At 42.1% G+C, this 25397-nt stretch overlaps 2 protein-coding genes across 6 annotated transcripts; both read right to left on the reverse strand.

The window, feature by feature from the left end:
- Window positions 1-584: 584 nt before the first annotated feature.
- Window positions 585-21693, reverse strand: LOC122616421 (myeloid zinc finger 1). 5 transcript variants are annotated; one of them, XM_043791865.1, is made up of 6 exons: window positions 20315-21693; window positions 4293-5120; window positions 3474-4227; window positions 2690-2887; window positions 2241-2629; window positions 585-1833 (listed from the first exon to the last, which is right to left on the reverse strand). In XM_043791865.1, exons 2-6 carry the CDS (start codon window positions 4746-4748, stop codon window positions 1276-1278), a joined length of 2355 nt encoding a protein of 784 aa, XP_043647800.1. In that variant the 5' UTR covers window positions 4749-5120; window positions 20315-21693; the 3' UTR covers window positions 585-1275. The 5 variants fall into 5 exon arrangements, with proteins under 5 accessions (XP_043647800.1, XP_043647798.1, XP_043647797.1 ...); XM_043791863.1 differs by having other exon boundaries at window positions 2238-2641; XM_043791862.1 differs by having other exon boundaries at window positions 3390-4227.
- A 3201-nt stretch (window positions 21694-24894) lies between these two features.
- Window positions 24895-25388, reverse strand: LOC122616465. The gene has a single exon (XM_043791923.1). It carries the CDS (start codon window positions 25386-25388, stop codon window positions 25083-25085), a length of 306 nt encoding a protein of 101 aa, XP_043647858.1. The 3' UTR covers window positions 24895-25082.
- Window positions 25389-25397: the final 9 nt, after the last annotated feature.

A 25397-nucleotide genomic window follows, 5' to 3' on the forward strand; every position in this document is an offset into this window, starting at 1 on the left:
TCCTAGGTCAATTTACTTAAGATTTTATAACATATTCTTGATTTATCGTATCATTAAATTGCATTCCAGTATTCATCTATACACTTTAAAAATCACATATCAATTGAAATGAAAAAGAAATTTCTAATCAGAGTTTGGTGGTCTTGGCGAATCCCCTTGGCTTAGCCAAGCTGTTCACCCAGCGTAATTCGATCAATCATACTTATAAACAAAAACTCCAATACATCAAAATATCTAAAGTATAGAGCTACAATTTAGATGCTGCTTCGAAAATTAAATAATTCAGCGCCAACGTCTTCGTTTCCCCATCCTCTTTTTTCCCATCAGCCCTTTCCCCCTCCCACCTGCGCCCCAAATAGCTGCCCTATCTATCACGTCACATGTCACTCATTGTATCGGAGCTATCGTAGTATTACGCCTAATTCGTATATCCTCGATCGATTTTATCCAAAATTAAGGGTTACGAAATTCGCCTGTTCTTAAGTGTCCGTGTGTTTGTGTGTATATAAATATTTTATGTATTTGTAGTCTTTAAAGTTGTTGGGGTACTAAAACAAATAGAAATCGTATAACGTTGTGTTTTGGCTCTCGTTTCTCCTTTATTCTGCTCATTACTTCTCATACACATTGACCATTTGCATTTCATGTTCATGGTTTATATCAAAGGAGTTTAGAGTCCTTTTCAAAAAGACTAGTACTCGTCCTGTTTGCGTTCTGTTCAGCTCCTCTCGGTTCGTTTGTTTGCCATTACCAAACTGTATTTTGTGGTTTTAAGATTAGTTTTAAAAACTAGGAGAATTTATTTTGCGTCTAATACTAAAGAACTAATCGAACCTATGAAATATGGTGAATAGTTTGTGTTCCTCAACTTTGAATTCCTGCCTCCTGCTCTTGTCTCTCTTACTGATGACATCATAGAGATCCGAATATAGAGTGTATGTGTGGATGAATGGGAATCGCGTGTGATAGAGTTGGCGGCGGAGGCGCTACTCCGTTAGCTACGCCCGAGTGGCCTGGATGGCCTGGGTGACCCGGATGGACCGTATGAGGGGCCGGTGGCGGCGGCAGCGTGATCGAGAGCGTCACAGTCTGTGGCGCCGCAACTGGTGAGCCGTGGGCGGATGAGGGCGTGACCGCGGTGACAGCGGCGGCCGCTGCTGCAATATGATGCGCGGACGACGTGGGCGGAGGTGGCGGCGGATGGTGTTGCTGCTGCGGTGCCGACGGCTGCTGTTGCTGCTGTTGTTGTGCCCCAGTTGCTGCAGTGGTGGGATGTCACTGGGCTACCACAGAGGCAGAGCCATTCTGCTGAACCACCACGCCAGATGCCACCGAATTGGCCACCGTCACGGTTACGGGCGGAGTGGGTCCTCCGTTTGCGTGGGCCACGCTTGGCTGCTGGGCCTGCTGCTGTTGTGCCTGGAAGGGATGCTGAAAGGGTGGTCCGTAGCACTGCGGAAAATAGAGCTCGTTCTTTACCACCGACTGCTGCACAACCGCAGCTGCCGCAGTGTTGGATGCTATACTGCGCACCGGAAGGATGTTGGCCTTGTTGTCTACTGTCGACGGGTTATTGTTGTTGAGGAACTGCTGGGCCGCCAGGCTCTTGGCGTCGTTCATTAGGTGATTGGCCACCTGGGTAACAGCGTTGTTCTGCTGCTGCTGTTGCTGTTGTTGCTGCTGCTGCTGTTGGTGCTGCTGCTGTTGCTGTTGCTGTCGGCGCACCTTTGTGGTGTTGGGGTTCATGTGGTTGTCGATGTGCTTCGTAACCTCGTTCTCCGTAGCAAAGCGCCGACGGCAATTGGGCATCGGACAACAGAATGGACGATCACCCTGCGTGTGAAAATAAATTGATAGATTAGAGCTGTGACTAGAGTAGGTCATCCAGGAACGATTTCTCAATTTCACGAAATTTTAGTACGATCCCGAAAAGAGCCAACTAATATAATTTATAAAATAATATATAAAACAATATTATTTTTTTTTCATTGAGATTTAGAAAAAGCTAAGGAAGGAAGTGAAAAAAGTCCAGTAAAAAGTGCAAAATGTAAGTTTTCGAAGGTTTGATTATCCTATGATTCAAAATATCTATATATCTAAGATATACTATCTAAGATATACTTGTCTATAAACATTAAGATCATCGAGGCTTACAATTTTGAAATTTTAAATTTGCGTTCTTCACTTAAATTGATTTTGAGAAATCGAGCCTAAGCGGACTAAGGCCAGGCTACAACTACCTGGTGGGTGCGCGTGTGTTGGTCCAGGATGGCCTTCTGACGGAAGTCCTTGCCGCACTGACCGCATTTGTACGGTTTCTCGCCGGTATGAATACGCAAGTGCTGATTGAGAATAGTCCGCTGGCGGAAGAAGCGTGGACAGTACATGCAGCCGAAGGGCTTCTCGTTGGTGTGGATGCGCAGGTGCTGCGTGAGATGCGACTGCTGTCGAAAACGCTTCCCGCACTCCGGGCAGGGGTACGGCCGTGACTCGATGTGGATGCAACCGTGCTGCAACAGCGTCGTCTTTTGCTTAAACTCCTTGTCGCAGATGGGGCACCGTACGTAGAGCGGCATATTTGCCGGTCTCACACCGATATGCTGCAGCACCTCGGGCAGTATCTTTTGGCCTGTGCGAGGATCTGATTAGAAGGTAGCCGCCTCCAAACACGCCTGACAGGAGAACTCACCCTTGCCGTCCTTGAAGTAAGAGGGGTAGTGCATGCCACCGCTGCCATCAGGTGTTCCTTGGGAGTCCTCGTCGTGGTAGCCGCCGCCCGTGCCGGCGATATCCCCCTTTGTGTCGTTGTCCTCGCCAGGGAAGGGTACATCCGAGGGCCACAGGGTCGGGTGCGGCCCGTTCTTGAAAATAAGGTGTGGCGAGACGTCTGTGTGGGGGACGTGTTGGTCAGCAGTGTCACATGTAAGTAATCAAGCGAAAGAAAGGTACTGTTAGCAGCGCTTAGACTTGGCGCGCAGCCGAGATACAAATTATCGAAAGAACTGCCTAGCTCTCAACTTGTTAACGGACGAATTTTTCTAGCTGCCGACTGGCTGAGACGATAGAAAAGTTGGAACCTTGCTCTCCTGAATTAAATGGTTTTCAAAGTTGTCTCGAAAGCCTAACATACGGTTCGCTTTCCGTCTTTACGCTCAGCGAGTCCACGAGCCAAATAGGTAATTCAATAGGGACAATTTCGATATTCGGCCAAAAAGTTCGCGGGAACAAAATTTTGCAGGGAAATTGGGTGCCAAAAGGGATGAGATAAGCCAACTTGTGGATCAGCTGGCTAACCCGTGTCTGATCTAGCACTACTCCTATCTGATAAACTATTCGAATCTGTATCTGCATCTGCATCGGTATGTAAGTTATCTGTATCTGTCGCTCGCCTTGGTGGGTGCGCACATGCTGATTGAGGATGGCTTTCTGGCGAAAGTGCTTGCCGCACTCGGGGCAGGCGAAGGGCTTCTCACCCGAATGGATGCGTATGTGCTGGTTGAGAATGGCGCGCTGCCGGAAGCTGCGCGAGCAATATGGGCAGGTGAAGGGCTTTTCGTTGGCGTGGATGCGCAAATGCTGTGTAAGGTGCGATTGCTGGCGAAAGCGCTTGCCGCACTCGGAGCACGGGAAGGGACGTGCGTCCGTGTGGATGCGGTCATGCTGTAGCAACGTGCTCTTCTGCTTGAAGTCCTTGCCGCAGGTTAGGCACTTGAACAGCCGTAGGTCGCTGTGAGGCTTGTTCTTGTGCGGGCGTCCTGGTCCGTTGCCCGTCCTTCCGCCGCTTGTCACGCCCACCGATCCCACTCCCGTGGCACCGCCTACTCCGCTCCCGTTGGCTCCCGCACCGCCTTCATTGGCATTGGTGTTCGCCGGTCCGGCGTTCTGCTGACCGTTCTGCTGCGTCGGAAGCAGTTCGGGAAGCGCGTAGGCCTCACCCCCTCCGCCCCCGCCGCCTCCGCCGCCTCCGCCAGACTGTTCTATTGGCAAAACGCCCTTGTTGAGATAATGAAGCGGCGGGAAGCCAGGCGGTGCCAGCATCCCTCCTTGCGGTGCCGCGTGGCGGGGGGCATAATAGTCCGGAGTCTGAAAACTGTTGGCGGGGTCGCCTTGCGTTCCGCCATTCTGCTGGACGTGCGGGTTGCCCGACTCGCCCGCGTTGGATCCCGAGTGCTGGGGGTCATTGCTGCTTTGGTTTTGATTGGGAGTGGGGTTTTGCTGGTTGGCGAGCTATAAGAAGTTCAAAGAACTTAGTCAAGCCGTTGTTAAAAAATGCAACTCAAAATAAAGACTACCTGGTGGTTCATGGGGTCCTCGTCGCCAGCCCCGTTTGTTCGCTGCTGCTGCTGGACCGAAGGATACGGACTTGAGGAGGGCGACACCTGTTGCTGGCGGCCATCGCCGCTGCCGTTGTCGCGGGCCTCCTGTCCGCCTACCGGCGGACTTTGGGGCTGTCCCGCTGCCGCGGCCACAGCTGCCGCCTGGGCCGCTGCCTGCGCCGCGTTCTGCTGCTGTTGTTGCTGGGCGGTTAGGTGCTGCTGGGCCTGCTGCTGGATGTTGGGGTACATCTCGCTGCCCCACTGGGCGGGACTGGCACCTATGGCACCGGGGTTCCGTTCAGCGTCCTGCGAGTCCTTGTAGAGCACGTATGGCTGGCCCGTGTCCTGGGTGATGCAGTACATAATCTGGCGCGGCACCTTCAATCCGGCTGCTATGCAAGCCGCAAAGGAAGCCGAAAAGTTGATGGCCATTGCTTGATTCACTGTTCAATTGGTAAGTGATCAGGGAAGGGCTTCTGCTTTCTCAGGTTATTAGTTGATTGTGCCTGTGACTCTAATGGCGTTTTAAACTATTTCAAAGTCTCCCTTTAATCACTTATGATGCACATTATAAAGGGGTTTCTTGATTTTCTATGTGGGGCTTATCGCCAATGTGGTATCTGCTGGTTATTTGTTTCTTTTCATGTTGATTCAATTTTAAATTCCTTTCTTCTTAAGTGTTTCATTTATTTAATTAAGTTTATAAACTTTTTTTTTCTTTAAAATAAAATGTTACCCTCTCCTTTGTTGGTTTAAAATTGGTTTCAAAGATATTTTAATTGATGCGAATTTCCTTTGGTTCAACTGAAAGATAAAAGGTAATTATTCAAGGATGTATCGAGGAGATTGGTTCAATAGGTCCACAATTCCTATTAACCGCCAATAGCAAAATCAACTATGTTGCTATGTGGTCGGTTGGCATGCAAAACACATCCATCCAACTCCCAACTTAACCTCAAACCCACAAAAAGTGAAAAGACCGACGACATTAGCAAAAATGCCAGGCAAATTAAAAACAATGAAGATCATCAACGGCTGATTGGGAGGAGTGGCGCATAAATGCACACCGCATGCGAGCCAGGCGAGTTCCTCCCGCCCCCAGTACCGCCTGGCGACCCACAAAGCGACTGTCCACATGTTTCCTTCTTTGTTGTCATGCCTTGCCGGTCTGACTTGACTCACTTGTCTCCCTGGCTCTCATGCCTTTCGTTTTTGGTTTCGGTTCGGTTTTATCTTTGTGCCGCGTTATTTTTGTTGTTTAACGTGCCAACTTTTTAATGCGGGATCAAGGTCTTGTAGAGCGTACGCCTCGCGCGACACAGGCAAAACGCAGACGCGGGTAAGGCGCAGACATATGAACATACATACATTTATACCCCCATCGCCCGCATAGTGCCTGTTGACTGATCCACCATGCCCCATTTCTGCGGCTTTTGTATCAATGGCCAAATAAACATGTTTCTTTTCTATTAGGGTGCTAAAAGATATCCCGGGACAGCTACGGACTAACATGGGTAAAACAAAATTGGTTTAAGTTAAAAATGTTCTATTGCATATATTGTTAGAAAGAGACGTCAAAACTGCTTCAGCGGTTTCAAAAATTCGAAGCTCGTATTTGCGACCATATAAATTATATATAAGCTTGATCATCTGCCCGACCATCCGTTTCTACGAAAGCCAGTCGATCAGTTTTGAACAAATCTGCATAAATCTTTCCTTTTAAGTCGGAACCACTATACCATTATATAGGAGCTATGTATATAGGAATAATCGAAAAACAATAAAGGGAGCTATATACAGGGCCTAACTTTTATAGCTGCGAGATATCAACGTTCATACGGACGGGAAGCTTAACCATTAAAGCTTTAGTTTTTATATACCATGTACTAAAAATTACTTTCCGTTTACTATTTTTTATATATTGATTTGTTTTGAATATTTAATTTATGAACGCTGTTCAAGAATGTAATGAATAATCGGAATAATAATGAATCGGCTATTGAGTAAAACAACGACAAAAAAGACCCAAGCTACCTTAAACTCGCAACAAACGTGCGCTGCGAGTAACTCAGGCAGGAGAGACAGTTGGACTGGGCTCTCCAGCAATTGCACTTCTCGTCAAATGCATGCGAAGTATGTACGTAGTACGTACATACATATTCGCCTGCTGCCGTGCCGCTGCTATTTGCGAGTTGCTGCGCTTCATTGGCAAAGCAACAGCATCTGCAATTTATGCGTTCGTTGTCGTCCCAGGTCGTCTTCCATTTCGATTCCTCGTTACACTATCTATAAGCTCTTAATGTTTTGTTGGCGGAATTGCCTGGCTTACAACCGGTTCTCTACAGATAAAATTGGTTTAGAAAATAGCCTTCCCTTTTCAGGATCTGTTATTTATCAAGGTTGAATATATAAATTACATGGATTAAGCTCAAAGAAGACATTTTTGGAGACAGATGTGTTTTGTACATCGTAAAACATTAGAGTCTCTAGTAATTCGTAGATCTTAGAAGTTCGAAAAAGGTTTTAAATTTTGTATGTTTTCTTCAGTATGTATAGCATATGCTCAGGATTTGAGGTGCAACTTATTATTATTATAACAGTTATATTATAACAATTATATATCTAAACAAGTTTAATTATACAACTTGAGCAGCACGTTCCGAGAAAATTTTGCATTGTTCTATATCTTTATCCTTTTACATATAGAGTTCGACATGTCACGCACCGGAACTGCGCCGAAGGAGAAATTTCAACACCGACAGTTTTTGGTGGTTTGTGGACTTTAGAGTGGGCGTGGCAACATGGGTCAACAAGCTTGCGCTGCATCAATGTCTCTGGAGTCTGTATGCTTAATCTCAATTCAGAAAATACGGCATATCTCTGGAATTGAAACTACTTCTACCGCTACTGACCTTTTATACGCTTATTATATGCCTGTAACCCTCAAATTTTTAATAACTTTTTATTTAGTGAGATCTGAAAAAATTGTTTATTACATTTTTTGTAATGTAAATTTTTGTAAGTACATCCGACCGTGCAACGCCAAAACTATACGATTTTCAGTACCAACACGAAATACTTCTGTGTCCAATCCCAGGTCCTTGCAACAATATTTATTAGTTTTAGATGCATATAAATCAAATTTGACTTGTGCACGTTGTGCGGGAATTCAAGATCGACTGTAAGTACTTTTGTACTCCATTTTTCAACCACTTATCGCCAGCGAAATTTCTGGCCCAGACTGCGCTTGAAGTGAAAGTTGTCAACGTGCCCGTCTCCAGCTGCAGCAGTTGCCCCACCCACAAGTCGCAGTCTGCTTAAAGGGGAGAATGATATTTCAGTTTCTATTTATATTTGAATGGCGTCCAACAACGAGTCAGCCAATGGCGCCGCAGCTGATTGCCAAAGGAGAAGCTTGCAGCTTTGCGCTCGTGTCTCCGTCATGTGCAATGCACTATTGTGCAGTGTGAAAACCTGGTGTCGTGTTACTTGTCTCGTTTGTTGCAGCGTTTGTCTTGTGCTTAGGCTGTTAGGTGTGAAGAAGGTGGAGTTTGTCCGCAATTTCCCGCCCAGATTTGCTCCCATTTCTTGGTGAGAACGCATCTCGTTTGGCTAGACTACAAACTTATTATACGCATACCAAATACATATTTTACTTCAAATGGACTGGCCTTCAAGATAGTACGAGGGTCGTTTGATAAGTCCGTGACTTTTTGTATTTGCCGCGCACCTGCTCTAAATACAACACTGCTCCTGTCAGCAGTTATCGATTAACAGCTGACTGTAAAATTTTGAGAAAGCTGCGTTTTTTGGTTTGCGTTTTATAGGCATTGAAAGCAGACGATCTCGTGAATTTTAACGAAAAAGTGCTGTTCCATCAGGACAATGCACGGGTGCACACGTGTGTAGTCAGCATGGCAAAATTTCATAAATTGGGCTACGAACTGCTACCCCATCCAGCATATTCTCCAGATTTAGCCCCCTGTGACTATTTTTTGTTTCCAAACATGAAGAAATGGCTCGGCGGTAAGAGATTCGGGTCAAAAGAAGAGGTCATCACAAAAACAAACGACTATTTTGAGGGCCTTGAGAAAACCTATTATTTGGAAGGAATAAAAAAATTGGAAAAACGCTGGACTAAATGTATAGAGCTAAAAGGAGATTATGTTGAGAAATAAAACGCTTCTTTGACGAAAAAAATATATTTTATTCAAAAAGTCACGGACTTATCAAACGACCCTCGTAATCTACATGAAAAATATTTTGAATGTAATTTTAATCTCTCATTCGAGTGTGTCGACAGACACACGTTACTTTAATAGAGGCAATGCGAGAATAAACATTTGTAAGTTCTCTAAACAGAATATAAAAAGGCAAATCATTATAAATTTTTTTGATATTCATTGATATTCATTTCTTTGTTGGTCTTGTAAATATCTATCGATTTGCAAAAAAACTTTTTGCCACGCCCGCTCGAACGCCCACAAAACGCCAAAAGCTGCCACAACCACACTTTCGAAAAAGGTTTTACAATTTTTTTATTAGTCTTGGAAATTTCTATCGATCTGCAGGAAAACTTTTTGGAGTCTGCATGCTTTATTTATACTTTCTAGCTTTTATAGTAGCCAGTTCGACTCGACTATTGATCTTATAGGATCGGAAACACGTCCGTCCACCTGTTACAAGCTTTTCAACGAATCTAGTATAACTATGCGTATTATGGGTAACGAGTGAAATGCATATTATTAATAAACAATTATTAATATAATTAGACTTATCAAAAGCCTCAACCTATCCTGGCCTTTTGACTTTTAGCAAGCATACTTTTACAAAAAATTAAGTATCTTACAGCTGACAATGCAAAAATTAAATGTAAGCAAATCTAATTGTAAAAAAAAATGCATTTAATTAAATAGTTACAGTAAAAGAAACAATTATGTTTTTATACAAGATGTAGCCTAACATCAACCTAACACTTTATAGTCAGAGAGAATCTGCAAACTTGTCTTTATAATTAACTAGACCTTAAAATATCTGTGAAGTGAAAAACTCTACATTTCAAATAATATTTTATTTGGGAAATATATTTATTTTATTTTGTTTTAAAATTGTGGTATTTAATTTAAGCGACCAGTGAATCCCCAAAATACTTACACTCACTCGCATATCTCTGCGTACACCACAATTTTAAAATTAAACTTTGAACAGCAATGGTTCGGCCATTTATGCATATAATTATTCCATTATTATTTTAAACTTAACTTTAATTTATTGTTTATAATATGACATTTTTTTTAGAATTATTAAACAATATATATATATATTACATTTTATTTTTAATTTTAAACTTAATACTATACAAAAATGTGTACGCAGAGATATGCGAGTGAGTGTATGTAAATATATACACATAAACAATAGGAAACCTTTGTTCCAAACCACTTCAAGGTTAAGGCAATGAACAGAATTAAGCAGAGTACACAAATTGCCAAAAGTTTTACGCTTGTTGCTGCACCAACAGCCACAAAAAATGAGCGGCAAAGCATTTTAGCGTAATTTGTGCAGCTATCTAATTCAATGTACAAAAAGCTCTGCCAGCGATACCCTCACACACGCAGGCATGACGAAGAGCGATCCGCTTCGTCGAGGGGACGGTGTGAGAAATGCGGGGGAGACGGCAAATTGAGAGCGGGAGCACGCAACTACAGCGACAGGTATAGAGATGTGAGAGTAAATAAAGACAAAAAGAAAAGTAAGGCAAAAAGTGACTCACGAAAACAGCAGAATGGGAATTTTTTTTCTATTTTTTTGTTTTGGAGAGCGTTGTACAAAAAACTTTCCTGTTTTAGGTTATCTGCGTAGCTTTTTTGTTGCACACCAAAATAAATGAACATAGCCATTCAGATAAGCGCTCCAATGTTATGTGAGTCCTTCAATGCGGATTAATATCCTGGTCTAACTACCAGCCCTTAAAAGTGCAAGTGGATGTCCTCAAGGCAATACCCCGATTCTGACAAATACCCTTGTATTTAATTGGCGCCCAACAGAGGAGCTCTTTTGTGTGACAACCAACATTCAACCGGCAACGAACTTATCGCAGAAGTTCCACAGCACGCCACACATGCATTAGGAGTTGGAGATGTACACATCTGTTAGATATACAAGCCGAAAAACGAAAGCCTACAAAAAAACTAAAACCAAGACAGGCACACACGAACATACAATTAAGTGATTTTGCTTGTTTTGTTGCTAAACATTTTGTGGATTTTAGTTTTTGTGCGAAAACTGTTTTTGCTTATAATTCATCATATTCCTTTATGGCCTGACATTCGCACACACTCGCGAGTACGCAGACACACAAATGCCCTACTCTTTCGACCCCCGCTACCACCACTAACCTCCACCATCACGGCTCACACACTGGCGCAACACAGACACCAAAAATATAAATGAATTCAGCCCCAGGGAGAATTTCGCAAAAAAATCGGAGAGCAAAAAAGCAAATAAAAATTGCAAATGATTTGTGGCAATTTTTGTGTTGCTATTGCCTTTAGTTTTTCGCTTCTGCTTTGGGCTTCTCTGCTCATTAGTGCCGTTTTGTGCTTGGTGAGTGCCCCCTCCGCGCCTCTTTATTCCATCAGCGCCGAATTTCCTTTGCATTTGTCAACTTGATTTACGCGCAAGCATTTTTAGCTGTATATCTTTAAAATTTTAGTTGGTGTTCATTCAATTTTTGCAACATCTGCATTCCCTATCTGCAGGGTCCTAATTGGTACGGCACAGAATTCGGGTTTAGAAACTTTTTGTCCCATCTGGTAAATCATTATTGTTCGGCGTCTGCCATATTATTATTTTCTATTGCGAAGCAGGATCTTCGGAGTTTTGTTTGCTTCCCAAATGTAAACTGACTATCCCAGTTCTCTTGCACCTAAAAATCATCCAGTTCCTCTGGCGGCTTGACATACTGTGGGTGTGTATGTGGCCCAATGACTGTATTAGTATGTATACAGGGTATAAAGACACTAACCTCAAAATGCTGATTGCGGCAGGCAATGGCACGACTTGTCGAAGCTCGGAACAAGGCAGCCGGAGGAAGTAGGGGCGAAAAATTGCAAATTGCAACGGGCCGCGAACACAGACGCAGTTCCCAGCGCACACAGATGCACGTGCTCACACAGACACCCCCGAAACGAGCCGAATTTCGCATAGATACCTCCACCAGTGCAGCAGCGTGGCAGATACACACAGATACGCAGCTGCAGTTGCAGTTTTAGTTGCAATGTTGCAAATAGCAAATTGCAGACGATCGCAAAATTGATTTCGAATCCGGTCAGCGGCTTTTGTTGCAATTCCAAAGGGTCTGTCCACTTTTCATTTGACGGTTCTTCATTACACTTCTGTTTGCTCCTTGGACCCTCCACCTTCAGCTTTCTCTTCCCTCTAAGGGCGACGTTGCGTATACGCAGTGTTGTCCTGCACGTAAATTATGCGATGTTTATTTAACACTTGCCCTCCCGGTGATTGTTTTTGGTGCACTTTTGCGTTTTATTTCTGTTTGCGTCGCTGGCCGACGACATTTTCAGTTATTTTTGATGGCTGCCTCACAAGCTCTCGTCCGGAGCGCTCTCTGCACATGTACGTACTCGGGGTACAGCTTTTTTATTAGATGTCGACACGAAAAATCGAACAAAATGCCAAAAAATAACAAACCGAACGCGAAGCCAACGCGAATCTGAGTCGGAACCCAAAACGAGACTCAACGCGACTCAACTTGACTCGCCTCTCAGCGATGCCTCGTTGTCTGAACGACTTTCGTCTGCTGGCGTTGTGTGTCAGTGTCTTGCCTCTTTCTTGTTCTCTTTCTGTCCCTGTGCCTGTTCGTGTGCCTGCAATAGTGTGGGGCGCTTGGGAGTCGCCAACCGGGAGAGGACGGGGGCCACAACTCGGAGAGCCTCTCTAAGCTTTTTTAGCCAAAACATTTGCGAATTTTTTCAACTTTTTGCCGGCGAGTGAGCCTGCGTGAGTGTGGGTGCCCCGCGTCTTACACAACCACTTTGGTGTTAGTGCAGTCTCTCGGAAAGCTCGCTCTCCAGCTCCGTTGTCAATTGCCTAGTGTTGGAGCAGCGGATCCGCAGTCGCAGTCCTTCTCTGCCGCAATACTCTCATAATTTCGAATGTAATGCACTTTAATTTTCTACACTAGCAAAACATAGTAACCCAAAACATATAGCAGTAAGAAGTTATTTTATTTTAACTCGAATCAAATCGCAAGGTTCCATTAAATAGGTAAATACAAATGTACATATACATATATAACTCTTTTTTATCTAGTGAAAAATCTTTAACTTATGTCTAGAAGCGTGTCTGCGCTAAAAACTCTCTGTAACCAGCTATTTTCTTTTTGGGTGGGACTTGAAATGTAAATTCCAAATTCATCTGTAGGAAAATGCATATATATATACATATGCATACATACACTTGTATATACTACTTGACCCTAGCCCACATCACTGTGGGCTGCAGTACTCTTAGTGACAAGGCGCACGAGTGGAGCACACACTGGCAAATACCATTCATCAGCGAAGAAATTAAAATCTTCAAAATGGCATACCAAGACCTAAAAAACTAAATGGCTTAGGAGAAATAGCGGCGAAAAGGAAAAGTACAAGCATATGTACATTAAGGCTGATAAAGCATCAGCCACAAAAAATGTTAAAATAAAATCAACAAAAAAATGTAACCAATAATATTAGAGACCTGCCAAAATTGTGGCTGTGCTGAACACCTAGAAACTATTGTTATAAAACAAAAATTGTTTCCAAAAATTGTTTTGGAAAACCCCAAAAAATTACCAAGAAAATAGAAATAGCTTAATAACTTCTAAATTCCTAAGACATGTGCATTTTACAATAGATACAATAAACATGTTTTTTCACTTTTTGTTTGAATTTTTGAAAATGACTCTTTTGTGTAGCTCTTGAAATTCCTTAACTTTTTATACACTAATTATATATACCTTTGTTAAGTGAAATGTGAAGTAATTTTTCTTCCAAAAGTTAATAAAACAACATTTTTCTGTTGAAGGTCCGAACTTATTTTTTACCTCGTAAAACAAATAACGAACTACAAATAAAGTCGTAAAGTTTGTGGAGTGAGGTTTTTTAAATTTGCCTAGAATGCTTCAATTTCTATACATATATGTACATACATATGTACATATGTATGTATGTACGTATGGTTTCTATTATATGTAATTCTATGATAATAATACTTTAAAGAAATTTAATACATCCCATTAGGAGGGGTACCAAATTTGGCACTTAACCTACGATACCCCAAATTCAGATGAATTGCAATACTCATTGGATTTCTCAGCCTTCCGGGTTAAAAGCGGGGAGCAGAGCGGAGCAGATCAGGGGTGGCAGCGTGTTCAAATAAAAAGTAAATTATTGTATGATGTGTATGCATTATTGTATAAATAAACAGCGTTTTTTTGTTTTCTCTATAAACAACAGACACAAAGCAAGCAGATATACTAGCACCCCTTCCCGCGATACATTTATACGTATGTATTCAGTGCTGACATGGTCTTTAGTATTTTTTTGCTGGGTATTTAGTTTTGATTTATTTTACAGTATCTGCATCGTTTGCAGAAATCGAAAAACACGAAATATTACAAGTTATTTTTTTAAGTTTAAGTTATGCTGCCCGAAAAAATGCAATTCAAAATGTCACTACGAAAGAGAACGAAGAATGGCCAGAGTCCAAGATGGCAACTTCGATTAAGATGGCCAAGAATAAACGACAGATATGTATGTATATGTAATTGTATCTCCCTGATTTACTTTTTTTGCTCTTCTCTCTCTGTTTGTGCATCTGGTGTGCAGTTTGTAGTTTAAATTTAGCAGTTTTATTGCATTGTTGCCAAGATTTCTGCTACTCTTCACCTATTCGTTGTTCCTGTAAATTGTTTACCAATGCATTCAGCTGTTTTGCTTTCCGAATCCGCCTGTGCGTCTGTAGTTGTACCCTGTAGGTGTCTTTGCGCCCATCCTTTTGGTTCAGTAACCTATCGATTTGATTTTGTTTACCTTTCCGACTCGATAAGCAGAAGCGGAGAAAAGCGCGGTGAGAAATTCGCTAACATTTTCAAATAAATCAATGAAGTCTGTAAAAGGACTAGAGGGAAGGAAACCCCTCTGTTTTGTCTTTATGGAAAATATTGACATTTTTAACCATTCGATAGGCAAGTTTGTAAGGCAGTTTAAAAAAATAAATACATAATCATCAGGAGATGATTCGATATTGCCATTATAGCCTACCGATTTAAAAGTTTATTAACCGCCATAAAAATATGCACGCATATAAAGTTGGGCAAGTCGAGGTTACAATTTCGTTTAGACGTGTAATCAATATAAAGACCTACATATGTATGTGCACGTCGAGGGTGTACGCAATTCGGATTCATACACATATAATTATTTTTAGTTTTAACTTTGCAATTGAATTACCACAATGGCTTGTCACAGCTTGCCTTTGGTTGCGTATTTCAAAAAAATTAATTCAAATCTTCATACACCACACTCCAGATTTATTTGCAAATTTACGAATGGTTCATGGTTCTAAATGGGTGTTTCCCCTTCTACCGCCACTGTGCCCCATTCCGCTCTGGGCTCAAAGCAACATGTCAAACGAGTCTAATGCAATTACCTTAAATGACTGCAAAAATGCAATTTAGCGAAATATGCTTAAATCTGGGGAAACAGCAAATGGCCAACAGCTTAGGTGCCACAAGTATTCAAGAAAAGGGCCGACTCAACAGCCGTAAGTACAGTTGGCAAGTGTCAATAGATGCAGCCCTGCGTAATTCCACTCCGCCCAGGTTACTTTGTCGTCAGTCGGTCCGCCGACCAGTCCATGCGTAAAGTGTGAAAATCCGCACGCACCAGACAAAAGCTCCTCAACCCAAACAGGAGCTACCAGCTAGCCCTGAGTCCTCGGTCCCACTTCAACGGACCGACTCATGGGTCTTACCGTTTAATGGCATTATTGTAAGTAATAGGATTAGAGACCGCGGGTCGCACACCTTTCTACAGACCCTCAGTATCTAATTTCAACGGAATTTCAAAATATTAATGCACGGAAATTACATAACAAACGTTTAAAACTTTAAGCAAATAAGTTTATCGCAAAAATATATTTTAGGAAATTAGCATAATTCCTAAAAGTGTGGTTGTACACACACACAGGCATCACAGGCGCATTATTAAATTATACATATTGTGTCGAACAATGCCTATGAACGTATGTACGTATTCCCATTTTAAATGTATGTGTTCATGAACTTGGCATTGCATAAACAAAATTGAGCGAATGTGTAGCCCACCTATTCCCAAAATAAAGCTACCCCAAGCTAGCACAAGAAAAGGGTACTATACATTTCAAAATAATATTCTTAGTTATGCAAATATGTACTAAACTAATAGTCTTTAATAGAGTCTTCTTAAATTAAACTTCATTCAGTTATGAACCGTGAAAGTTCTTCCCAGTGTATGAGGCATTTCCTTGAACACTGTTTCCCTTAATACCCCTTCCACTGCCACTTCTACTCCCAAAGCGTAAACACTTTCAGATGTTGTGCCAAAAATAACGTGGAGAACAGAATGAGTTTTGACATAGTTTCTCGGCTGCAGTGGCTGTATATACTGTATATACTGTACGTCAACTGCCAACTTTTAAGGGTCATTTTGGGGAGTGTGTCAAATTTAAAGTGAACTACGAATGTTTTGTATTTGTTTGAGCCTGTAATATTTCCTTATACCTTCCAAGTAAAAGGCTCTAAGAATATATTTTTTTTTTCCCAGTCACTGCCGTCTGAACACGATATAGCCTTTCTTAATAAGCTTTATCGCCTTTTCTACCTTGTTTGCCTTCCCTAAAAGTGAAAACTGCGGTATACGACTTTGAGTCTTCCCTTTGTTTAATTTTTCCACGCATCAAGAAAAAAGTTTTTACCGGCGGAAAAGTTTTTTCAGACAAAAATAGTTGAAATGTAGAATATTTGTGAGAAATAGTTACAACGCAAGAGGCTAAAATTGTGCCACATTCTGGTCTCCAGTACATTAATTAGCTGATCTGATTTATAGCCAAATTTGCGGTCCCATCCAAATGCGGCAACATAAAGGAGAAAGGAATTCAAGCGGGCTGCTAACAAAAACTCCACTGCATTGTAATGCAGTTGCATGTTTCAAATGATATGACTGTCTTACCAACGCCCCCGCAACGTCCCTCTAGGCGGCAGTCTGCAAGCTGACGAGTGTTGGGGCTGGGTTGGAGTTGGTTAGAGTCTGGCTGTATTGTCCTCCATTTCCCCGTAGCCGGGAAGAAAAAGGGTATTCCTGTGCAAGCACTCGAAACTTCAGAGAAACAGTGAAAAACACAAAAGTGTGACCGGGGGGCTGTGAAATGTGAGGGCGGCTAGGCTGCAATCAGAATGCATGTGCAAATGCTAAACGCAAGTTCTTGTTTTATTCAACGCGCTTCAGGGGACTATGAATACATGAAAGGAAAGGAGTTTCATTTTTTGACAGCACATTATTAGAAGAATACTTTTGCCATACCACACCAAATGGTGGTAACTAAATCATCAATCGAGATTTAAAATCTGCATTTATGTAACTCGCTTGACTGTCTGACAATATGGTAAGAGTGTTATGGCTTCGACCTGATACCAGTTGTTTAAAGGCCTCATTTATTCCCTTCTTTTCTCAGCCATTGCAACCATCCGAACTTCTCTCCAAACCTTTCACTTCCGAACCTTTGTACGATGGCGAAATGTTTATTGCATGGCAACTAACGACAACAACGCCATGTGAATAATGGCAGCCCCTATTCCACTCCAATCCCATTTTGTTCCAACCTGCTCGAAAACCCCAAAGTCAATCCCAGCCCCATTCCCTGTCACCCGTCCAGAGAAACGCGACCGGACGATCTCAGTACGGCCGTATGAAAATGTTACGCATACGCCCCGTGCTGCCTCGCGATAGGCTGTTGACATGCAGTGGCCAACCCTGGACCCCCCCATATTTTGTGTTGTTTATTTTAAATTAAATAAGGAAAACAAGAAAAAAGTTTTTCCATCTTTTGTTGTTTATCCTGAGAGTGTGCTCGTGGGCGTGGTTGGAGGAGGTAGTAGAGAGTGGAGGGTTTCTCTGCCTGGTTTTTATCAACGCCGAACCTCTTTATAAATCCTTCTCTTCATTCAATCAATTGTTCCCCTACTCATGTTCCCCACAGCATGTGAGGAACTCATTGCGCTAGGTACTGAATACTCCAAAAGCTTCTCAGAAACCAAATGTCTCGACCGGTCCACACACATTGGTACTCGGTGCTAAAAAGATATAATTCTCGGATGCCACCAAACTTCCGGCCCAGTCGCTCTGAGTGAATGAATACGACCATCTTTTGTATCTAGGCACCCACTTCGCCACCCACTCAAGGCCGTCGAAAGCCTTCCATCGCAATTATGTAGAGAGCCACCCAACCATCCACTCCGTCCATGGGAGCTCTCATCTGCTGTCCTCCCCTTGGAATTTGCCACCAATATAGCCGTTCTAGTTGCTGCCTTTCACGACTTTCACTAACGTGGCAGCTGAGGCTGATTCGCATGGATGTGTCAAGCGAAATGTTTGTTTTGAATATTCATGAAGCGCTCTTGAACAAGTTGAGGAAATAATTAGAGCTGGCTGAAATGGACCGAACGTTTTTACCGATGCACGTGAAGGACTCACGTGTGACAGGATTATAAGTACAAAAATCAGGTCGAAACTAGAAGACTCGTCATCACTTTGTTTTAGGGGGCAGAGGCAACCTTCGGCAGCGCGAGAAAACACCGACTTACAATTAATTCTGATGTTATAAACAAAATCCAGAGCTGCCACCGCCCCGCCCCCCCGTTAATGATATGTCACGTTTGCTCTAGACTCTAGAAACTGCATTCAATGACATGGCAAAAAACGCGCAAAGACAGAAAAATATACGCAGCAGCTGCAATAAAATTAAGTGAAATGGCATGAAAAAGAATGCAACCGAAAAATGCAATTTGCGCGCGGTTCAGCGGGTTTGGTGGGTGGTAGGTTGGTTGAGTCGCTTCGGATGGGGTCTTTTGGGCGACTCCACTGTTGCCAACTGCATGCGCAGCACCAATTTCGAAAAGGGGAAAAAAAATTCGCAAATGTAAATTAAACTTGTCATTAATGACATGGCCCACACGTACAGCTGCAGATACAGCAACAAATCCAGATTCCCAGGGATAGAGAGCGAAAATATTATTACGCTCTTTTCGGCGACGCATCGTCAGCTTCAGCACATTAAAACTGCAGCTACTTGCTAGTGGAGATGAGACGGGCGTATATAGGGGGGTGGTGAATGGCAGACGCAGACACTCTCCGTCCCATTTGCACATCCTCGTGCAAAGACTCTCGGCAACTGACCGTTCGGCCGGACAACCCCTTTCGAGGGTTCCCCATCAACACCCCCAACATCACCCCCATCGCACACCCCCTTCCCACGCCTCGGCCGCAGCTTCTGCCGCGGTCGCTGCGAGTGCTGCTTGCCTGCCATTTTCCGTTAAAAATGTGTGGAGTCAACTGTACTTCAACGGCCACATACTCGTACACACACATATGTATGTACGAGCGTTTTTATATACGAATTTTATTTCAATTCATTTAAAATACGTGTAATGGTTGCTTTTTTGCTGCTGCTGCTGCTGCTAGCGCTCATCCTTTCGACCTTTGTATTTCGATTGCCAATGGCCACCCTCCACCCCCTGCCAGCATTTAATGGACTGCGTGGTGGGCAGAGATGGAGCTGTATCGCTTCGGTCGCACATTTTTTCAAAAATTAATTTTTTGCGCGTAACTGAAATTTGCATGTAGATGAGCACGCAAAGCTGTATATGTATATATGTACATAGACCTCATATAGATACATACATATGCATATGTAAAAATGTACTGGGTACCAACAAAGATGCGCATGTGGGGCTTGTCACAAAGGACCTCTTTTATTAATTTTTGGAAGTTTTTAATTATAGATCAAATATTTTCGTAATGTATTTCTCAAACTTCGTGCAGGCCGAACTATGTGTTGTTGAATTCGCAGAAAATTAGCTAAAAAAATCATTAAACCCGTTACTTGTATAGTAAAAGGGTGTACTAGATTCGTGGAAAGTATGTAGCAGGCAGAAGGAATATATTCTTGATCAGGATCAATATCCAAGTCGATCTTAAGCAGTCATGACAATTTCTATCGATTTGCAAAAAAACATTTTGTCACGTCCACTCTAACGCTCACAAACCGCCCAAAACTGCCACGCCCAAACTTTTACAAAATGTTTTGATGTTTTTTCATTATTTTTAGAAGTCTTGTAAATTTCTCAAGATCAGTGAATTACCATGCCCACTCTAACGCCCACAAACCGCCAACAATCTCTTCTCTCTTCTTTTAGTTTTAAAGAAGGCTTTCCTTCTTTGGCCAATCCCAATTCAGAATATCTAAATACGACCAATAAATAAATAAAATATTCTTGTGCGCACACACTCAAATCGGGCTTTGGCTGACACTGCGAAAACTAGACTCAAAACCCCACAGCGGTTTTGAAAGTTGACCTTTTTTGTGTACATATGTACATATATCAACATGAAACGATTCTGTACGCTTAAAATTTTAATGTATACATTAGAAATTATTGATACAGGACATTGTCCTTACATAAATAAAATCTCTAACGTTCAAAACTTGGACGTTTAATACTCGAAATTTTTCAGCTGCAAAAAAAGCTGCAGCAAAGCTACGAATTTTTTCATCTCAAAAGTTGATATGGTTCGTTAAATTTGCTAAAGCATGCTTTGGCCGGAATTTACAATTATAGCGTTTTTTATAGTCATTTTTGGGGAAATTTAGGCTTAAGAGGATGGGATTTGAAATGTACTCACCAAATTAACATGCAAAGTGACTCCCTTCGAAGGTTTTCTTTTGCTACGATGCCTATGGGTGCATGGGAATTGTTAGCTTAAATCAGAAATACTTCTTCCCTCTACTTTTAAGATCGTCAAAAACTTGTTTTTTATTTTTATAGTAGTATAATTTGATGTTTAGCCTAGATCGTTCCTCCCATCTGAATGGAATTTGGTTTTTGTATATCGTTTTCTCACTACTAGTGTTAGGTTAATTTCTTGTAAGTACGAAATGCTCTCGAAAACGGATTTTTCATGCCTTTAGATCATAATCATACTTGACTTTTGCCACGATATGAACAATTTTAGATAATTTGTATATGGGTATATATTGATATTGTATAGAGATGTTTTTCGATCCGATTTATCTTCTCCTCGGTACAACGTGAGCTCCTAACACTGACGCGTTCGACATACACATACACAAATGTACACTTGTGATTGCGCAACTTTGGCACAAAACTGTTTCTACAGTTTGCTGCTCTCCACCAGCGAAATGGTTTTCGCCGCTTCCTTTTTTTTTATTGCTTCACCTCTCAAAGTTTATAAAGTGTTATTCAGCTCGATTATTCAAACTTTTTAAGAACATTTTCTCGACCGCTTTTTTGACGAACATAAAATTTAAGGACTAAGGCGAATATGTTAATAAGCAAACGCAAGAGTTCAATTTGTTAAACGACAAATGTTTTTGACTATATTTATTTCCGTTATGTTTTAGTTACTGTTTTGCTTTTTTCCCATTGAAAACACACAAAATAAATTTAACAAATTTTGGCTATTTCCGTTTTTGTATTTATTTTTTGTTTGCTTGGCTTTTGATTTTGAATTTTAGTTTTCACTTTTGCTGTTGCATTTTCCTTTGCTTTTGCTGTTGCTGTTTGTTTCGTTGCTCTATTTTCTATTTGTTATCCTGTTATCGGATTTGGTTATCGGTTGTATATGTTGAATTCTGCTATTGGCTTGGTTTGGAGGCGGGTTGTAAGGCTATTTCTGGTTGTGGTTGTGATTCTGCTTCGATTGGTTTTGTGCTGGCTTGGGTTGCTATTTTCGTTTGTTTCGGCTGTTTTGTTCTTCTGCTGTTGCTGCTTCTTGTTGGGTTTTGTTGGCTATTTCGTGTGTCTATTTTCGTTTGTTTGCATTGATTTGTTTGCCTGGTTAGTTGGCTGCTTCCTTTTGGTTGTGTTATTTGTTATTTGTTGCGCTTTGATTTATTTCTCGGTTTATTTCGTTTAATTAGGTTTTTTTTATGGTTACAGTTTTCCTTATTATTTTTAGTCGTATTATTTGTTCTATTTATTTTTTTGAATTTGAAGTTGTTATCGGTTGGTTTGTTGTTGTTGTTTTAGTTGCAGTGGTTGTAATGTTTGCTGTTGTTGTTGTTGCGGCGTTTGTTGTTGTTGTATTCCAAATTTTGTTGTGAATTTTGTTTGTTAAATTTTGAGAAACTAACTAAAAATCACTTTTTGTTTTTTCATACAACTGAAAGATAACTTTATTTTGTTGTACTATTTTCTTTTGTTGTTGTTGCTTTAATTTTTTGTCGTAGAATTGCGGGCGTGAAATTATATTCAAATCATTTAGTTATTTTTTAATAAGAATGTTTGAAATAAAAAGTTAACTGATGGCAAATAATTTTGTATCGTTGTCGTTTTTTTTTATTACGTTTGTATTATAATATGCTCTGATCTTCGTTCCTTTCGTTTTGTATTAGGCTGACATTATTATAGTGGTTATATTATTATTTGTTAAACAAAACAATATTTCAGTAAGTATCAACAACGTTTTAACGTAATGTTTAAAAATGTTCCAAACAGTCAAAAAGCACCTGCAAATAGAAAGTACGTTCGATTAGTAACAATGTGAAAAAAACATACCAGCAGTTTTTGGATCCCATCGACTTTTATCTGAGTGGTATCCAAAAACTGCCAGCGGCTTATAAAAGCTGAAGATATAGTTATAGAAAAATTAGTTTATCGTGCCACCAGGTTCTTGGCTCTGGGATGCCTTCTCTGAGTGTTTCCCAAACACAATCAACACATGGTTTAGATACCCCAAACTCTCACCTAAAAACAAATATATTTGCACATACAAACCCCAACCCACCCACTGCTTCTCTTTTCCTAACCCTAGGTACCATTGTTTTGTATTGAAGCACGCATTGTCTAAACACCGGGTAGGACCTAAAAGAGCGCCGCTCGGAGATAGCTGGAGAGATGGCGCAGGGACAACACCGGAAAGCTGAAAATACTGAAAATCTAAGCGACCAACTAAATTTTCAAGTTCAAAACGCCGCAAGACGATAAAATCGGGATGAAACAAAGCCCACCCCATCAAACTAAGCAAAACTGGCAACTGCGATACGATCTAATTAATACAACAACACAGCCGAGAAAGCTGCGGCTACGCCAGGCCAGGCCAGCTAAATACAAGTTAGACGACAGCGACTGCACAATGTGTGGGGCTGATTAATGGGTAGCGATACCAGCCCACACAAGTATATAGAGATCGCTATTTGCCATGAAGCACTATGGATGATAAGTGGTTCGACTGCCGGCACCGCCAATTCCACCCGCTAACACTGAATAGTTGAACAGAATTTGTTGAACCGCATCACGGAAATACAATATCGGCAGATGCGGCAGTTAGCGAGCTCTGCTTCCAGACAGCGCAAACTAACTGGTGTATAAATGGGTGTTGCAGTGCTTTTGGCAGATAACTGCAACTTTCCAGAAGCAAAAACAATGGTTAGAACACAAACTCCAACTCCAACTATATTCACTTCAGATAAAGCTTTTCGCACACTTTAGATCTCATAGAACCACAACCAGCTTAGACTTCCAATCTTCGCAAACTCCGAAAAGCGTGTACAATCAATTTTTCGTAGCTCGAAACACTATACAAATGTGAAAGAAGTCCAAGTCATAGAGCCTTCGGGTTGAGTTCTTTTTAACAATTCAGGGTGTAGAAAGTAGGAGGCTTTACAGGCCGAAAAAATCCGAATTATAATTCGACCCTTCACCCAAAACACAAAAGATTCGCTCAGAGACCCAGAGCCAAAACAGAAGCACGGGAAATACGATTTCTTTGGGCGCGCAAAAATGCTGTAAATTCGCGCGAACACTCCAAGAGCCGCAGAGCTCCGCGAAACGCACCGAAAACGGCCAAAAAGATGAATATGTGCAAAAATCTTTTGCATACGCTCAAGAACCCATGAAAGCGGTGATGGCCAAGCCGCAGTCGCAGTCGCGGTCGCGGCTGGCGTCGGCAGCATCAGGAGCCGCGAGAGCTGAGAGAGTCGAAAAGAAACTGAATAAACCTGACGACGGGCCGGGAGGGTGTCGGTTGGAGCACAAAGCTTTTTACGGACTCTCGCTCGGACAACAACAGCGTTGCGAAAATCGACCGAAGCGAGCGCAAAAAGACGACGAGAACGAGAACTGCACCCCATCCCATGAAACACCACCCTCCCACACCGCCACCCACCAGAGAGTAGCCCTGTGAGAGAAGCAAGTGCTGCGAGAGCGCTACCGATACTCAAGACTCTGCTCGTGTGTGTGTGAGAGACAGATATACATAGACGGGTAGAGGAGGCAAAGCAAACAACAAAAAGCATCCAAAGCGTCGGCAAAGAGTTTGCAAAAAGTAACTTAACGGGGAGGCGTGTGTGGATCTGAATGTGTATATGGATATGGATGTGGTGTATCTACATCTGAGTCCACAGACACTCGTGTCTCGCGACTTACATGAGCCCCGCGGTAGACGCGCGCGTCGCTGCGACTGCTGCCTTGCGTCGCGTGCCTTTGCAGCTGAGGTTTTGTTGCCCCTTTCTGAGTTTCCGTAGGGGTATGCCAGGCTATGGGTGGGAAAGGGACGCGTCTTGCCCCTTGGAGGCTTGGCCTAACCTTCTCCCTACGCGGAACCCTAGGCTGGCCGTCTGGCGATATGGTTGCTTTTGGTGGCAGCGCGTGAAAGTGTTACGATTTGGAAACTGGCCGAGCTTAGAAGTGGGTAAATCAGTCGCAGCCACCAGCGTCGGTAGAGGAGGTAGGGTTTTGACAGACCAACTTTAAGTCCTTCTGTGAAACGTACCGCCCTTTGCTAACTACTCAATAGGTTTGGATCTCATTCATAAATATTTAATAGGTTTTCTAATCTTCGCTATTCGATGTAACACAGTAAAGTAGACATTTGCGACCCTAAATATGCAGTAAATACATTTTCGATCATATATGTATATGTACATATGTACAATCGCCTAAAACATTTTAGAATTCTCCTCCTGACAATTGGAGCTTTTTCCAAAGCTAGCTACAAAATTTTAAGAAAATTGAGCAGTCTTTAGATTGAACTTTAGTGCGAAGCTGTGAATAAAAGTTATAAAAATTCGACCGTATTTCACGCGGCTTTGCCTATTACTCAATGGAAACATATGCCAAATGCTATATATTATATAAACTTATCTCCATCGACTTCGCTGGCTTAATCAGCCGCCGTTGTTTTTGCGCTTGGTAATGGGGGGCTCCGTCCTATCTGGTACTATCAGTAGAAAAACAAAAGTGTTCACTTATAATTATTTATTAAAAACAAAATGATAATGCCAATTGAATCGCAGTAAGACAACAAAGGTCGCGGGCACACAAATGCATTGGCTGGAATGGATGTATGAAACTTGGATCGCAAGAGTCCCTCTGATCAATTTTAGTTTAACGGGAAATTTTTGACAAAACCCACACCACTTGGTGGTTAACTAGTTATCGTAGTCATTCCTCTTCTTGTAACCTTTCTGACCAGCGATGTCCCTGTACATACCATCCACCATTTTAATTATGTTCTGTTGGTGCTTCATAATGTCTTGAACTTCTTGCTGGAGAGCTACGTTGTACGGCTCTCTGAGGTCGGTCGAGCTATCAACTTCCGTAAGGGCGGTGGACGTCTTTCCCCGGCACACGACATAGCTTGGCTTCCCGCAAAGACTTACCCCAGCTATCTCAGAGACTTTCTTCGTGCAACTGTTGTGCGAGGACCCAAACATATCAGATTTAGATTTACTCATCGTGTTTCT

The sequence above is a fragment of the Drosophila teissieri genome, chromosome 3L (assembly GCF_016746235.2).
Source record: "Drosophila teissieri strain GT53w chromosome 3L, Prin_Dtei_1.1, whole genome shotgun sequence".
In the NCBI taxonomy this organism is placed as follows: Eukaryota; Metazoa; Arthropoda; class Insecta; order Diptera; family Drosophilidae; genus Drosophila; species Drosophila teissieri.

Excerpts from the sequence above, each read along its gene's own strand:
- LOC122616465 (XM_043791923.1), bottom strand. The coding sequence starts at position 25,388 with ATGAGTAAATCTAAATCTGATATGTTTGGGTCCTCGCACAACAGTTGC.
- LOC122616421 (XM_043791861.1), bottom strand. The coding sequence starts at position 4,748 with ATGGCCATCAACTTTTCGGCTTCCTTTGCGGCTTGCATAGCAGCCGGA. Across the intron at positions 4,228-4,292 it reads AGGACCCCATGAACCACCAG|CTCGCCAACCAGCAAAACCC; the intron begins GTAGTCTTTATT and ends AACTTCTTATAG. Across the intron at positions 2,642-2,689 it reads TTACTTCAAGGACGGCAAGG|ATCCTCGCACAGGCCAAAAG; the intron begins GTGAGTTCTCCT and ends CCTTCTAATCAG.